This window comes from Impatiens glandulifera, chromosome 8, assembly GCF_907164915.1.
Source record: "Impatiens glandulifera chromosome 8, dImpGla2.1, whole genome shotgun sequence".
Lineage (NCBI taxonomy): Eukaryota > Viridiplantae > Streptophyta > Magnoliopsida > Ericales > Balsaminaceae > Impatiens > Impatiens glandulifera.
Window position 1 is genome coordinate 18,766,786 of NC_061869.1, and position 19,115 is coordinate 18,785,900.

At 22.4% G+C, this 19,115-nt stretch overlaps 1 protein-coding gene across 1 annotated transcript; it reads right to left on the reverse strand.

Annotated features, from left to right (window-relative positions):
* Positions 1-6,152: 6,152 nt before the first annotated feature.
* LOC124913128 (agamous-like MADS-box protein AGL62) lies at positions 6,153-6,698 on the reverse strand. The gene has a single exon (XM_047453742.1). It carries the CDS (start codon positions 6,696-6,698, stop codon positions 6,153-6,155), a length of 546 nt encoding a protein of 181 aa, XP_047309698.1.
* Between the last annotated feature and the right edge of the window lie 12,417 nt (positions 6,699-19,115).

Genomic DNA, 19,115 nt, shown 5'->3' on the forward strand with positions numbered 1-19,115 from the left:
CAGATATGGTGATAGGCAATTTAATGTTAACCCGGGCGATCTTCAGCTTGTGTGGAACCGAAGCCGAATCTTTCATTTTCAGGATGCTGGAGGAGATGCTAACGGTGGTGGGATCGAGATTTCTAATATGCATTTGTGAAAAATATACCAAATGCGAGAAATACATCAAATGCGAAAAATATACCAAATACGAGAAATACTAAATGCGAGAAATACCAAATGCGAGAAATACCAAATGCGAGAAATATACCATTCACGCATTTTCATCTAAAACGCGTTAATCACGCTTTTTAGATGAAAATGTGTGAATGACATTTCTCGTAATTGAGCGATAAAACATGCGCGCGAGAGGTATTACAGACTTTTCACAGGGCAAAAAGATCCATTTTGCAAACATTAGAAGGCACACGGACCTTTTTTGGAATTAAGACTATAAGTAGGGCCATCTTATCAAATTTCCCTTTAAAATAACCCTCCTCTATCGTTTAGATTTATTTAAAACAAATACCTAATTAACTGTTTATAGTTTATTATTTACCCAAAATATAAAAAAAAGCCTTTTCTACACTTTTAGATTTAATTGATTTTATATTTAAATATATTGAACTAAAATGAGTTGTGATTTGATTAGGATTATTTAAATTATTTATATAAAAATATAATATTTAATTTTAATTTTACTATATTATATTTTATCAAAATAAATTATTTTTATAGTACATTCACATAGTTAAAGCACAATAATACTTTTTTTAAGTAACCATTAGTTTAATTTTTTCACTTCAAATAATTATTAGTGAATATATTCTGTTATTTCACTTATTGCATTAGTTTCATATATATATATATATATATATATATATATATATATATATATATATATATATATATATATATATATATATATATATATATATATATATATATATTCACTGATAATTTTTGTAATTATCAGTTTTTAACTTAAAAAGTTATAAATATTTTTTTTCTTTAACCATCAGTCTAAAAATAATATCTAATTTTTTTTTCTTTCTAAATTTAACAATAATTTAAAAAAAATGTATAATTAAAAAATTTTATGTTTAAAAATATTTTTTCATATAAAAATTAGATGGTTTATAAAAAATAATAAGGTCAACCTATTCAACATTAATTAGTAACATAATATATATATATATATATATATATATATATATATATATAAATAAACTTAATAATAAAATAAATGTTAAATTGAATTATCAAAATCATATCCAATGTCATTCAAATACAATTAATATAATAGTTTAAATTATTTGCTCATAAATAATTCTCCTACAAGGCTAGCTCTCTGATCTAGCCGAATAAAGCATGAGCTCTTCAATCAGTCTCCAAGAGAAGAAAATGATGTCTCGGATGGATCTTTTTGAAGTATCGAGTATTTTTTATTTGATAACTAATTAGGATTTTACTCATTTTTAGGGGTTATTATTTTCACCCAAATTATTTCATGCATTTTTTTTAAAAATAAATGGTGACAGTAATAAGAAACTGTCCAATTTATGTCGCTCATACTATAATTTTACTAGTGAATATCAATTGCTCCTTAAAATAACGTCTACGCAACAAAAGCAACAAAAAATGGTTTAAAAGTTTAAGAAAAATATATTACAAAAAAAAATCTCTTTAAAAAAATAATACTAGATAAAAATAAAAAAATAATACTAGATAAAAATAGAATTTAAATATATAATAAAATTTTGTAAATTTAAAACAAAAGAATTATGTTATAAAATTTGAAAGCTATAAATATGAAATGTATGTCTAATAAAACTTCTATTATAAACAAACCTCCAAGTATCAAGATATCCTCCAATCACATTTGTTAAGAAAGGTAATGAAATATATAAAATGATTAGTGAACTAAGCATTGATTGTGGAATTGATTTTTTTATTATAATCAAATCTGACTCTAGAAATTTTTATACATAATCTTATCCAAGTATTGAATGGTGGTCAAAGTTCTTACCATAGTCCCACAAATTCATAGTTATTTTTTCAATCTTATTGAGACATCCACTAGGGATATAATGAATAACCTTATTATCGAAACTAATGTTATGAAGTTAATGAATGCTGAGTTGGAGAAGGAAATGAGATTAGACCATATCTTTCGGGAGCTACAAGTGAGGCCTATGTACCCCGAAAGTTGAACTCATCGATGAAAATGTAATAATATTGGAAGAAAAACTTCGAAACATTCAAGGTAGGTTTTTTCAGAGATTGAACGAGATCAACAACCTACCCTATTTGTTCTAAGCCATCCCTCAACTCCAAAATTATGCCCTTTAAAATAGATACGGTCTAATTTCATCTCTTTTTCCAGTTTCGCATTTATTACATCAATAAGATTAGCTACTTTGATAGTAAGGTTATTTACACTAGTTTTAGTGCATGTCTTAATACAATTGCAAATATCATTATTCTATGGAATAATGTTAAGTCGTTTTTCTACGAATTCAATGAGTAAGAAAATGTAAAAAATTTCTAGACTCAAATTTTATAAAAGAAAAATCAATTCCCCAAACAATGTTTAATTCACTAACCATTTTATAGATCTCATTAAATCTCTTAACATATGTGACGAGCAATCCGCCTTGATGATGCGTTGTCTACCCATATCTATTAGTCATCTCCTTCTAACGTGTCTAATATCCAACATTATTGCATTTCTTCGTAAGTATTGTTTGAAAACAAGTGAAAAAGAAAGACACTTAAAAAAATTATTTGTGTAACTCTATCAAACATAACTCTATTTATAAATAATATATAGGAGGAAGAATGAACTTAATGCTTATATTATAAAATTATAATTGTGATTATCTTCCATATATTTATGGATGAAATAAGTTAAATTATATTGATATTATGCATCTTGATTTTTAATTAACTTTTTTTCTATTGCAATTCAATTTCTCACTCTCTTATTTCTTTTTAAATATTATTTTGGGAATTTTACCTCATTTTCTTTTATAGATTTGGTATAATTATAATAAAATTTATTATGCAAATATTAATACACTCAATTTAAATATTGAAGTTTTATTAGTCATACATTCTATATTTATATTTTTGGACATTTTATTAGATAATTCTTTTGTTATAAATTTACAAAATCTAATTTATATATATATATATATATATATATTTTTTTTCATTTTTATATTCCGAATATTGGCCTGCCCAGTCCTAGAGTAGAAAAACTTGAACAAAATTTTTGTCTGTCATAAATATTTTTTTGAAATTGTTTTTATTGAGATTTGAAATTATAACTAAATAAAAAAATATATTTTTTTATCTTAAATCATCATGATATATAATTTTATGTTAAAACAATTAATAAATTTAACTAAATAATTTTTTTTATTAAATAGGCTGTTATGAGGAAGGCTGTCAAAATCGAGAGTTTACGTAAAATCGTTGGCTAATTGTAAACTCGTAAAGTTTAATTTTAAAAAATAATAGTTATAATTATTATTATTTATGTATATAATTAAGTATTTTATACTCAATCAATTTTAAAAATTTATATATTTAAATATAAAATTAATTAAAAAATAATAATAAATTAATAACACTATAAAAAAAATTATAGTTACAAAGTTAATGGTATTAATTAATTAATTTGAATAAATAATAACTTTATTTTTTAATTTTCAAATATAAATTTATTTTTTATACGTAAAATCGTATAAAATCGTAGAATCGAATTTTTTTTATAAACTTGTAAAATCTTATTATCGTAAATTTAAAATCGTAAGAGTTTACCTATTTAAGAGTTTACTTAAAATCAAACTCGTTAAAACCGTAAGATTTTAAAAGTTAACTCGAGATTTTAACAAATTTGGTTACAAGAATGGTCTAGCATGGTCTTAAACAGGGTCGGCCTGACTTTAGGATAAGTATTGGACAATCAAAAAGCTCTCGTTTTCATTCTAAATTTAATATATTTGAACACAATAAGAGACAAATGGAGCTTAAAGTTCATACAATCTGTCAGGAGGTACCGATGATAAAGATTTCTTGGCATTGTTTAAGAGAAAGAGATATGAATTTTACATATGATTTTTTTATTTTTTATTTTGTTATAGTTTGATTATGATTATTGAGATTTTTGTTATTTTTTAAGATTTGTCTATATGATTATTTGTGTGTTTTTATATAATTTATAGGTATTTTTTTATAATCAAAATCTATTATGTTCAAATGATATTTTATAATAAATAATTATTTTTTAAAAATAATTAACATTAAGGTAAACATATTCTAATCTTTTAAAAAAAATGATAATATTATTATTTATCTAGTGACTCGTATGACAATTTGTCTATATGGTTGTGATGACTTATGAATAGCCATTAGAAACTCAAATACGGTGGGTGATCTAACTAATGAAGGAAGAACTTTATATGTTGATCGATAATATATAATCAAGTAATTAAATAAACAATAGACAATCAGATCCCTTAGAAAATCTCCATCTTCAATTTCCTTCTAACCAATCGAAGATGGAGAGTTCCCAGAAGAGATTGATGATCATTGAGAAAATTCCTTAAGGAGAAGTGCTTCTAACCAATAGACAACACGACTTTCCTAGGAAATTTTCATCTTCCATTTCCTTTAACCAATTGTACATGGATATTTCTCAGAAGAGATTGATGATCATTGCGTAAATTTTTTAGGAAAAACGAGAGAGTAGTGTGATATTTATAGGCCATGAAATTTATTTGGCAATAAATATCATCGACGACATTTGTCGATAGGTTTTTGATAATCTAAATAATATTAGGGATGACGATAACATAATATCGTGGTTTATAATATAGATTATCAGCCACGAAATTATGTTATCGCCGTGACTGATATTCTAAAAATTCTTAGGACGACGATAATATAATCGAAAATCGTCGCAGATAATAATGGCGGGAGAGCGATGGAAGATAATAATATTTTTTATATGTTTTTTAAATAAAATTCATTAAAATTAAAATTAAAATTAAAATTACAATTACAAATAACACATATTAATATTAATTGCATAAAGTAAAAGAACAGGTAATTAAAGCTGGAAAAATAAAGATGTTGAAAGTCTTTTAATATGCTTCTCTCTCAAAAGTACATTTAAAACCATGAGAATTATTATGACAAATTTATTAGAACTATACTAATCCAAAATTAAGTCATATTAATCAATGATACTTATTTAGTTGTTTGTTTTTAATGGCATGGTTCATCAAATTTAATAGCTCTATACAAATATATAATTTTTCCAAAAAATATTCTTAATATATATATCTTTTTATTACAATTATTTATATTGATAAATAATTATTAATTTTAGATATGTAATTATAATTTAGTTAAATTTGTTCTTTATTTATGTATTAATATGAATAATTTTGTTATTCTTATAATTCATTGTTTATTAGTTATACATTCATTATGAAATTTATAATAATTCTTGTTTTTAACTTATAATTGATTAATAAATTGCAAGAAGTAGTTTGAGATTTAAGAGAATTGAAAACTAAACTGCTTGTTATCTTAAATTTTTTTTTTCTATATAAGAAACAAAATAATTTTAGAAAGCTAATGTAGACTTTATTGTAATGACCTCAAATTTAAATTTATGGTCTTCTAAATGAAAATTAATGAAACCTTGTAAATATGGACATTAACTTATACTAGTTCTTCTTATTTCAAAAAACATTAACTTATACTAGTTCTTCTTATTTCAAAAAAACAAACTTATACTATATGTTAAATTAGTGATTAATTACATCAATGAAGTGCAAAAAAATCAAGATACAATAAAACATGAATTGTTTTTTCATAAAACAATAAATTTCATAGTAATATAAAGACTAATTTCTCAATTCATCATGATTATACTATATGTTAAATTAGTGGTTAAAGAAACTCATTGATGTGCATAAAAAATAAAGATATGATTAATATCAATAAACTATTCATTGTTTCTTTTATAGAAGATTAAATTTCATAGAAATATAGAGTCTGAATTCATTGTGATTATAACATAATATAAATTATAAATATTAAACTTACGCGAATGTGTCTACTTTTTTTATACAACCAACACATTCTCGACCACCTTAAGTTGAGTTGAGTTGGTTGATTCTTTCCTTCACACAATCCTGAATTTTATTTAGTGAATCTTTCAAAATTTTAACTTGATCATCACTAAGATCTGAAATAGGAGTGTCGATAATCGACAACATTTGGCGTGCCTTAACCATCGTGTCTATTCTTTTTTCCCTCTCTTCCTCTTGATCCAAAAGATTGCTCACCTCGATAAACTGACGAGTTAGTTCATCCAATGTTGATCTATAAGAGGCCTCCATAAGTAAATCATTATCATCTCTATTGTGAAGTTTTTGATTGTTGAGAAGTCTCATTGCAATCGACTCCATGTTTGGGGAAGTGAAAGAGTAGAGCTTCCCTGATGGGGAGAACATCATGGCAATAAAATCGAGACCACAATCAATGCTTAGGTCACTGATCTTTTTGTACAATCCATTACGACGTTTAGAAAATGTGTTCCAACAATCTTCATCCTTCTCCCGACGTTGGTCAATGGGGATTCTTTGACGGCCTTTGGACATCTTGTTGGAGATCGAGTTGCTAGGAGCATTCTTCATTATAAGTTCCCAAAATATTATACAGATCCTAAAGTAGGAAGAAGTTTGGTTTGTCTCTCCTTCACTAAGTTAGAGTTCACTAAGTTAGAGTTGTATTTAAATATATAAGAATGAAAAACCATTAGAAATTCAATTAAAAATTTAATTAAAAGATCAAATTGTAGTAGTCAATGACAATCTATCTAATTTGATTTGGCAAGTTTCAAATATAGAAATTTAGAATATTTAAAACTAATTGTAAAGCATTCAACATATTGACCATTTGAAAATCAATTATCATCTAGTCCATTTTAACATATTTTTCAAAGCTCAATAATATTAGTTGTATGACTTGTTTGTTGACCACAATTAAATTATTTACTTGTGTTGTTTTGACTACTATAATTAGTTATTTCTATCTTAAGGAGATATTGTTGTAACATAAATATAAATTATATGTAATATAATACTAATTTATTTTTGAGATATTGTTGTAACATAAATATAAATTATATTTAATATTATACTCATTTATTAGGTCCATTTTAGTTGATATATCTAATAAATCTCTCAACATGCTAAATGTTTTGCCCTTCAAATCTATTATAAATATCAAATGCAGATATTTTTGTAACATAAATATAAATTATAAATATATATTCATTACAATATTTATTGAAGTGTATTGCGAATTTTCAATAACTTGGAATTTTTGTGAGTGTGAATGAATATGGTTGATTTTCTAGAAAATATACAGGTCATACTCATTAATATGTCAAATGATCCCATAATACATGTAAAAAGAGGTCATATATAATCTCATGTTAAAAATGATTTGGTGTGATATTCTTTATTTCACGATTTGTGTACAAAGTTTGAAACAACATAAAATCCACAACAAAAATGTATTTAATTTATCTGTGAAATAACTCCAACAAGACTTAAGATGGGGTGACATGAAAAATAGAAACTTCTAGTATATAAAAAATAGAGTCTATTTATATAACATAAAAAACCTAAGTTGTCACAATTTATTTAAACTTAAATTACTCATCCATCCCTAACTTATTTTTGTTTGTAATGTTCTCAATTCAAGGAAATTAAAAGGTCCAACAAAAAACAATTCATGCATGTTTATGAGGAGAACTTACTAAATTTGACGAGACTAGTGGGTGAAAAATAACTTCAAACAAATATGCATCATCCAACTAACCAATATTTTGGATTCTCATATCCACGGATTGTCTTATATTTATTGATCTTTCAATGTGATCTCAAGGTGCCTCTTTAGAGGACTCATCAATACTACATCGATTAAACTCCATATTTTCACTTTGATTCTCGACCTGACTCAATAGTATATCGATTAAACTTTATATATTCACTTTAGTAAGTATTATCATGGTGTGAGTTTGACTCTAACAAAAAATGTTAAATTAAAAAATAATTTATAAACTAAAACTTCAAATTCCTTAGTAATTTAAACCTTTTTTGTATCATCATTTAAACGTTTATTCATGATGATACAAGATATGTAATATCTCTATCTTTTGATGTAGTCAAATAAGTACTTCTAGATTTTGACATCTTCTAAAAATAATATAGATCTGGATTGTTAAATAATAAGCCATAACTTAGATCAAGTTATGAAACCTATTCATGTGAAACATGTGACACCAAATTTAACACCTTAAATAAACGAGTGGTGATCCAACCAAATGTACAATAAATAAGAAGGAATCTACCTCGAATGAAATATATAAATTGCCCAAAATTCATATCGAAATACAAATGACGCAATACGGTTTGATAATCCAACAACGTCAATGAAATCTAGTGAAATAGTGTATTTATATAAAGAAGACGAAGCATCTTGGGAGGAGTGCATCTAGAGATGTTTAATTGTGTTTGGCATAAGCTACCTAAATATAAATTTAGTGATAGAGGGTTAGGGTTTACTTTTAGGTATGCGAATGGGCTTTTTTTCGGCCCAACCTTAGGCGCAAAATCCCTTTAACCATATTTATTTGTTTCCGTTTTGTTAAATAAAATATCATGCGATGCAAGGTCCTTTAACTCTATTCATTTTCCTCATGTTTCTAAAATGATAAATCAAATACATTTTAGGTTGTATAAACAATTCTCGAATTAAGTTCTATCGATTAGAATTCAACTCTTGATTTTAAATTATGTTTATTGTTTCAATTTTTATATCATCCATTTGAAACTACTTGATTTAGAGTACATATGCTATTAAATATTATCCCACTAGATAGATAACTCGCACTTAGTCCATTAAATGTTTAATTATTTGTCATGTTTACACAGAAAAATATATATATAAAAATTTTGTGAAACGAGAAATTTCTCAAGCTCTTATTCTTCTTAATTTGTCGTCAACGTGAAATTTTTGTTTACAATTTAATTCGATAGGGAATGAAATATCTTGTTTGTACTAGTTGAATTGTTTCATTATATACACTATAAAAAAAAGTTCAATAGCGACAAAAAAATATTGTAAATTAAAATCAGAAAGAGAATCTTAAATTAAAATCTTACTAGAGAGCTGAATAGTTTAACACCTCATCTTGAGTTATGAAGATTGGAAGTCCATTTTTCTTTATTATATAAAAACTTTCTTCAAGATAAATGTTCAATTGTAAAGAATGTTGCAACAAAGTTTGAGGCATATTCGTTAAATAATGTCTAGAAAAATCTATACAAAATAATTTGTAGTTGATATCTGTAAGGGACCTAACTTGAAAACTAATTAGGAATTAATATTTGCAAATTAATTATAATTTTATTAATTTATATTCAATAACAAATGTCTTGCTTTTAAGTTAGAAAAGTTTTTAAGTTAGAAAAGTGACATGACTCCTTAATTTCTTATTTTTTCTTATTTTATATTTTCTTTTATAAACTTAAAAAAAAAAGTTTATAAACTAACTTTCATCCAATCATTTTATTCATAATTCTTTTTTTTTTTATTTAACTCCAATCCCAACAAAACTTTAAACTCACTTTAATTCTTGGATATGTCTTTAAACATAATTAATAAATTCTAAATTTAACAACTTTGATTTTTTTATATCAATGATATCGGTTTATATAAAAAAATAAATAATTAGAAATCGGGCCTTTAAGTTCTTCAATTATTCTGATGATTTTATTAGTGACTTGATTTGAATTTTTTTTTAATTATAATGCTTAATAATGATAAATTTGAGCTTTTTAACTCATAATAATTGTTTTCTTGAAGATTAAGTTATGGTGATTTCAACATAGGAAAAAAAAACAATACATTAGCAAAACTACTTTAAGATGTTTTTAATTATAATCCATTTGAGATTTTTTGTCTCACAATAACTGTTATGAAATTTAGGTTAGGATGATTTTAACATTTTGGAGATAAGTTAGAAATTAACATTCTTAAAACTACATTAAGATGCTCACATTGACTCTAGACTACATAAATTAATCTTATGTAGGCAAATTCTAACTTTAGTTTAAAGAATATATACTTAATTAAACGGTGTTAAGAGTCACTAAGAAGGTGCTTAGTTTTTATAATAATATGTAGATTTAGTCATTCCAAAAAAACTTTTAATTATTTAAATTGGGTTACTAAATTTAAAAGAATTCAATAATTTGTACATAATAAATTCAAAAGTTTTGTAAGTTCTATATATCTCTTGACAAATGTGATTAAGCTATCCACCTCAATATTGCAAGGTCTATTCATATTTATTCTTTGCCTCCTCTGCTACTTGATCCAACATTGTTGGATTTCTCCATAAGTGTAGAATTTATGGATAACAAATGGAGTATCAAGAGGAGAAATGTATTTATTATCTCCACCCATCCTACTACTTCGAGAATTATTTTTATTATTATCCCCACCTCTTTTGATTTTAATATAAAGAAACTTTGTGGGGACGTTATACCATATTATATAAAAGCAAATAAAAAATTGTTTTATAAAGTAATACAAACATTATCTTAATATTATATAGAGGAAATTGACAGAGGGAAGGATTGCGCCACATCATTTCTGTCAATTCTCTATTATATATGTTAATATATTAAAAAATTATATTATTATAACAAAATAAACTTATAACAATAGTGCAATTTCCAGTTTGCTCAATTCAAATTAACAATTCATTTGAAACTTTGTTCCTCTTATTTTTCATTCTACCACTCATTCTTCAAGATATAACTTTGTTTATCATATTTCTTATAAAAAAAATGAGATGTGTCGGATGGACCACAGCCTTTGAGCCCTCAAGTGCCACCACCTAAGCCTCATATGTAGCACCGCCTAATCCCACATTTTTCAAAGTCCTATTTATTGTCAATGATACTATTGACGACGATTTATCGTTATATGTAACTTTAAATGATGGATAGTTAGCATCTTGTGATGGTTCAGTGCAATTGTAATTAACGTTTTGTCCTAGTCAATGTCATGATTTCTTCTTTTGTATAGTTCAAATAACACAAGACATTGAGCTAGTCTCTAGCTGTGGCATCATAGACTAAACCTGGATGAGGGCTCGATTTGGATCAATATGACCGGATCCCATGGCGAGTGGAGAAGCATATTGAAGAACATTTGAGCCGTTATCTTGGATTTGTTAGTATTGTCCAATGGATTGGCGGTAGTTTAGAGCCGATTGGACGGCTGAGGGAGGATCCAAGTTGGGTGAGCTCCACGCATGAGAGCTGCAATGCCAGGGTAAGCCTTGAAATCCAAGAAACTAATATATAAAAATAGTATTTATTGTATTTTATGAATTTATTTTTATATATATCTATAGAAATAGTTAATAGTTGTACGAAACAAAAAAATAATATTAAATATATGAATTAGTTAAAATTACATTTTAGATGTAATAATATAAATTAAAATTAAAATATAATACTAATGTTTTTTGTTTAATGTTCCATTATATATATATATATATATATATATATATATATATATATATATATATATATATATATATATATATATATATATATATATATATATATATTACTTTATTATATTTTATTAATTTATTTGTATATATATTAATTATTTTAATTTATAACATTACACATTTTAAACTAATTTATAATATATATTGTTTTATCTTCTTTTTTATTTAGTTTAAATGGTTATAGATTATAAAAATGAAATAATATAATTAAATTAAAACGAAACCTTCTAAAATTAAAAATTCAAGTTATTAATTATTATATTTTTTTTATTGATATTTAAAATTATTTATTATTTCTGTAAATAAATCCACACAACTAGTAAAATATATATTGATATATTTTAAATAATGGATAAATATTTTTTATTTAATTTATAATGTTATTATAGTTATAAATTTTTATATATAATATTATATTATTATTGTTAAATAAAAATTAATATTATTGTTTATTAAAAAATAATAATAATATAAATATTAAATAGAAAGTTAGAATAAAAAAAGTTAAATAATAATAAATGAAAAATAATGTTAAAATTTTGAAACACAAAATAATAAATATATATGTTAAAGAACAATTTAAGAATTCTTGCAAAAATATTCAGATTTAATTTGTAAACTTCTTTTGTACTTTCCACCTTCTCCAAATCCAAATACTTAATGCAATCTTGTATTCTTTATTTATCATTGTTTGAATGTTTATCCCTAAACTTTATTTTTGTTTAAAATAACCCTTGGTCGGCTGCTATTTTATACACATAGATCCTCTAACTTATAAATCTATTTAAAACAAATACCAAACTATTCATAGTATATTATTTACCCAAAACATTTACAGAAAAGGCTCGATCTAAACTTTTAGATTTAATTGATTTTATCTTCAAACATTTTAAACTGGAATGAGTCATGTTAGGTTTAGATTATGATTGTCTAAATTATCTACACAAAAAAATATTTTTTTATTTTGTTTTTACTATATTATATTTCATCAAAATAAATTGTTTTTCTAGTACATTCTTATCAGTTAGAGTACAATCATATTTTTTTTTAAGTAACATTTTATTTAATTTTTACTCTTTATATAATTGTGAGTGAACATATTTTGTTATTTCAGTTATTGCATTAGTTTCATATATATTTTCACTGATAATATTTTGAACCATCAGATTTTTCACTTAAAAAAATTAGAAATATATTTTTTCTCTAACCATCAGTCAACAAACAATTAAAAAATTTAATAATTTTTTTTTAAAATTTAACAATAATTAAAAAAAAATGTATTAATAAAAGCATTTCAGTTTAATAATAATTTTTTATTTTTAAATTAAATGGTTTATAAAAGAAGTGAGGTCAACCTATTAAACATTAATTAATAAAAGGAAAAAATATATATACATATTAAGTAATGAGATAAAATTAACGTAAAATTGAATTATTCAAACAATATCTAATTCAATTCAAAATCAAATTCAATCAATATAATAGTTTAGATTACGAATTTGATAAATATATAGATTGAACTTGGATAGAGTAAAACAAATCAGATTTAACTATTTACTCGCACTTAATTCTGACTCAAAGTTTAAATGATTTATATATTATTGAAATAGCTAATACAAAGCCTAATAAAACAAGCAAAATATTTACCACTCTAATTATAAAATTTAAAATTAAATAATATTGTTTCATATATGTATATTTATAATAATAAAAGACTTTATTGGCAATATAGACATTTAATTAAAATTTACTAAATGGTTAAAGAATATATGTACATATGTAAGAAATTAGAAAAAAAATATTAGTATGTAATTTTTTTTTAAATGGTCCATTTATTTAAAAACTATTAGTATGTAATTAAGATTGCTTTAATTAAAATTTACTAAATGTGCATGGTTAAAAAAACATACTTATTTTCTTATAATTAATTATATATTAGTCATATTATCTAGACTAATTATATAAAAAAAATTACCAAGATTAAAATAATATCTACACAACAAAATTTATTTAAAAGTGTAAAACAAATATATTATTTAAAATTTCTTTAAAAAAATTATATTAGATAAAAATGAAATAAAAAAATAAAATTAGATTTTGTAAATTTACAACAAAAGAATTAATAAAATAAAATGTGAAAGCTATAAATATGAAATATATGATTAAAAAAACTTATATTATAAATAAATTTCTCAATATCAATATATCGTCCAATCACATTTGTTAAGATACTTAATATAATATATAAAATGGTTAGTGAACTAAGCATTGATTGTGGAATTGATTTTTTTTTATTATAATGAAAAATCTGAATCCGGAAATCTTTAACATATTGAATAGTCGCCAAAGTCCTTAACATCATCCCACAACTCCAATTATTTTTACAATCTTATTGAAACTTGATGAATAACTTTACTATCCAAAGAGTGAAATGAGATTAGACAATATATCCGAAAAACAACAAGTGATGAGGCTCATTATAGGTACCCATTGTTCAACTCGCCGAAGAAAATATTATACTATCGAAAGAATGATTTCAATGCATACAAGGTAGGTTGTTTTAGACAATGAACTAGATCAACAACCTAACGTATATATTCCAACATTATAAAATTTTGATATGAGATCAACAATAGGATTACCAATAATAATTGTTGTTCCTTATGGATACGGTCTAATCTCATTTCCATCTCCAAATCCATATTTATTAAATCAATAACCTTAGCTAGTTGGATAGTAAGATTATTCACCTTAATCTTAGTGCATGTCTTAATAAGATTGAAAATATCATTATTCTAGAGTAGTGGAATAACATTAAGTCGTTTTTACTAAGGATTCAATGAGTAAGAAAATGTAAAAATTATCTCGACACAAATTTACTTATAAAATAAAAATCAATCACGCAAACAATGTTTAATTCACTTACCTTTTTATAGATCTCATTATGTTTCTTAGAAAATGTGATGAGCTATTCGCCTCTTGCGTTAGTTATATATATCCGTTGCCTCTTTCTGGCGTGTCTAACATCCAGGATTGTTAGATTTATTCGTAAGAACTGTTGGAAATCAAGCAAATGAATAAGGATCAAGAAAGTGAAAAGTTTTATTTGTGTCACCTCTATCGAGCAAGAACCCTATTTATAAACATTAGGAGGATGAATGAACTTAATGCTTATATTATAAAAATATAACTATGATTATCTTCCATATATCTATTGGTGGAATACGTTTTAAAAATGATGATATTATGTATCTTGATATTTTAATTAACTTTTTTTCTATTTCATTTCAATTTCTTTCTCTATTATTTCTTTTTAAATAATTTTGGTAAGATTCTACATTATTACAATAATATAGTTTAACACCATTGAGTAAATATTAATACCCTCAATTTAAATATAGAAGTTTTATTAGTCATACAATCTATATTTATATGTTCGGACATTTTTTTAGATAATTCTTTTGTTATAAATTTTATAAATCTAAGTATAAAAAAAATTATTTTTTCTATATTTTGATTTATATTTTACAGTACAAAACTAATGTGAAAATAATATTAGAAACTAATTTATAAAATATGTATCACATCATTTAAAGTAATAATATATATATATATATATATATATATATATATATATATATATATATATATATATATATATATATATATATATATATGATACATATAATTCAAAATTGAATCATATTTTTAAAAATTAACACTTTCAAGTTTTATTCACGGTTCAACACGCCCGCAAATTAACAATTTGTCCCGTTTACTCTAACAAAAAAAAAATTATGCGTTTTGGTGCGAGAACTCTGTAATTTTAGAAAAGTGTATTTATATATATATGACAATGATAAATTTGAGCCCCTAAAACTTCTTTATTATGTTTTTAATTATAATCCATTTGAGTTATATTTTGTTTATTTTTTTACTAATAAACATTTTGGAGATAAGTTAGAAATTAACATTAGTAAAAAAACATTTGGAAGCTCATATTTTACTCAAGACTACACAAATCTTAGGTAAATTATAAATTTGTTTAAATAATGAATACTTAATTAAACAATTTTATAAGTCACTAAGAAGGTGTTATATATATATATATATATATATAATAATAATAATAATTTTTAATTTAATTTTTTTCGGTCGGGAAATTTGGTTAATTTGAATATATATGTCATTAGCGAGAGTAAATGGATATTTGGATCGGATTGTGAGTTGACCCGCCCATAAACTTGAAACAATTAAACATAAAATTAAAAATGTTATAGGTATGTTTCGAACTTTAAACTAACGAAAAAAGTAAACCTCTTTAACCAACTAATTAAGCTAATAAGACTTTATATTTTAAATTTTACACAAAATTTGATGAATACGCGACATTGATAACAATAATATATATATATATATATATAATGCTTGATTTGAATTTGTCGGGTCGAGAGGTGTGCTTAATTCAGATATTTATGTGAGGGTAAATGAATACTTTTGTCGGATTGTGAGTTGATCAGCCCATAAACTTGAAATGATTAAAAATAAAATAAAAAATTATATATGTATATTTCGAACTTGCAACCTAATAAAAAAACAAGTAAAACCTTTTAATCAACTAAGCTAATAAAACTTTATATTTTAAATTCTACACAAAATTGATGAACGCGCAATATGATATATATAAAAAATGTGGGCACAAGGGATTATGCAAATAGCCCGCAAACACACTTAACCATTTAACCAGACGCAAAACTTGTCGTTTGACGATTTATATATATAATATATATATATATAGTTATTCAAAATGTAATTAAAAAATGCCTGAAATATGGTATAATGTAATCAATAATAATGAATTAGTAAGGATAGACGGGTCGAGCGATGTGAGTGATTTGAATCTTTATGTTAGACAAAATGAACCGAATTGATTAATTTAAATATAAACTCAACCGTAAGTTAATGGGTGGTATAAGTTATACCAAAGGTCTTTTTTTTAATTATATATTTAAAATAATAATCAATACATATTAATTATGAATGTGAGAAGTTTTCCCTTTTAAATATACTTTATATTTTTTAATAAATAATTATATATATATATATATATATATTAATAATTTTATACTATATAATTATATTTTAAATATATATATATATATATAACAATTTATATAAAAATTAATTTCTGACATATTATTGGTGATATAAATAAAATAAATTATTTTGTTTGATAATTTTTCTAACTTAATTATTTTTTTATTAAATAATTATAAATATATTAATAATTTTATTTGTATAAATAATTTTATTGATATATTATTGGTGATATATTTAAATAAAAATAAATAAAGCTGTTTGATTATTTATCTTCCTTTTATGAATTATTTTTAATAAATAATAATATATATTAATAATTTTATATATATTAATAATTTTATAATTTATATAATTATTTATTAAATATAAATATATATAACAACATATTTAAAAATTAATTTGTGATATATTTAAATAAATTTGAATTAATTATTTTATAATCTATATAATTATAAATTAAATATATATATATATAACATATTTAAAAATTAATTTGTGGTCTATTTAAATAAAAATAAATTCTCCCTTATATAATATATATATATATATATATATATATATATATATATAATATATATATATATATATATATAATATATATATATATATAGATACTAAATTATAAAATAATTTAGACTAGGGTTCTTTGTTAGTATTTAATGTTCAGGTAAATGATCAAAATAATGAATAAGTGTTCTTGTATTAATAATTTTATAATTTATTTAATTATATATTAATAACTTATTTAAAAATTAATTTATAATATATTTAAATAAAAATAAATTAATTTGTTTGATTATTTGTCTCTTTTTATATTAATTTTTTCTACATTTATTTTTATTAGGTTAAACTATTTTTTACTTTTTTTTTCATATTAATTAGATACATCACTGCATTATCAATTTTTTATTTTTTATTTTTTATTTTTTATTTTTTATTTTTAATTTTTAATTTTTAATTTTTAATTTTTAATTTTTAATTTTTAATTTTTAATTTTTAATTTTTAATTTTTAATTTTTAATTTTTAATTTTTATTTTTTATTTTTAATTTTTAATTTTTAATTTTTAATTTTTAATTTTTAATTTTTAATTTTTAATTTTTAATTTTTAATTTTTAATTTTTAATTTTCTAATTTTTAATTTTCAATTTTTAATTTTTGATTTTTAATTTTAGATTTACTTAATTTTTTAAATAAATAATTATATATATATATATATATATCAATAATTTTATTTGTATTAATTATTTTATAATATATAATAAATTTTAAATTTTAAAAATATCTTACATCTCTAATTAAAATTTTTAAATAATTTATTAAAAAATATATTTTTTATATATTCAAGTTTATATACCAAATATGTATCTACACAAAATTATAAATTGAATTCAATAATTACAAGTGGTGTATAGGTTAAAGTGTTCACATTTTAAACTTGAAATTATGTGTTGTGTCTTACATGATGAGCATTTTAAAAGGTGTGTTATAAAGACTAAAATGATTATGATGATGATATATGTAAGTGTAAATTTGTGTGATTAAAATAATTGTCAGATTTTAGATGGGATGCATGCAAATTTGAGAGATTAAGAGAATGGTAGTTCGAATTGAATCAAATATACAAAATGAGGGTATAAGGTGATCGATAATGACGAATTAGTTTGAGAAAAATGCCCTAAGTGAAGATAGATGTTGGTCGATAATGAGATGAAACAAAATGTCCAATGTGTGGGTAAAAGGTAGTCGAAAATGTAGCAAAATATTAGTTTTTGGTGTTCAAAATTTTTATTATTTGCTCATTTTCATATATATATTATGGTTGCAATTGCACCATATTTAAATGTTTATTTAATAGTTTCTCTTATTTATAATGGTGACTTTATTTGAAATAATCTCACTTTGAACAACACTTTTTTTTAAATATTATTATTTTTTAAATATTTTATTTTAATTTAATTGAAATGATAGACTAGAATATAATTTTATTATATATATTAACAAATTTAATAACATTTTTTTCATTTAAACACAATTTCAATTCTACCTATTTTTAAATAGATTCATATAAAATTAATCAATAAAATTAAAATTTTTTCTTTTACATTTAATTTGAATTTGTTTGAAATTTATTAAAATTCTGAAAATATATTATCTTAATTATTAATTCTAAAATGCATTTTTAAACTTTAATATAAATGATTGATATTTATAATAACATTGATTTTTTATTATCTAACTTTTATTTTAATATATTTGAAATGATTGGTGGCACCAATAGAGACAGAGGTCTAGCTATTGATGAGAACTTAGTACAAAAAAGATTTGATAGAAATCATGTTAGGGATTTG

Excerpts from the sequence above, each read along its gene's own strand:
- LOC124913128 (XM_047453742.1), bottom strand. The coding sequence starts at position 6,698 with ATGAAGAATGCTCCTAGCAACTCGATCTCCAACAAGATGTCCAAAGGC.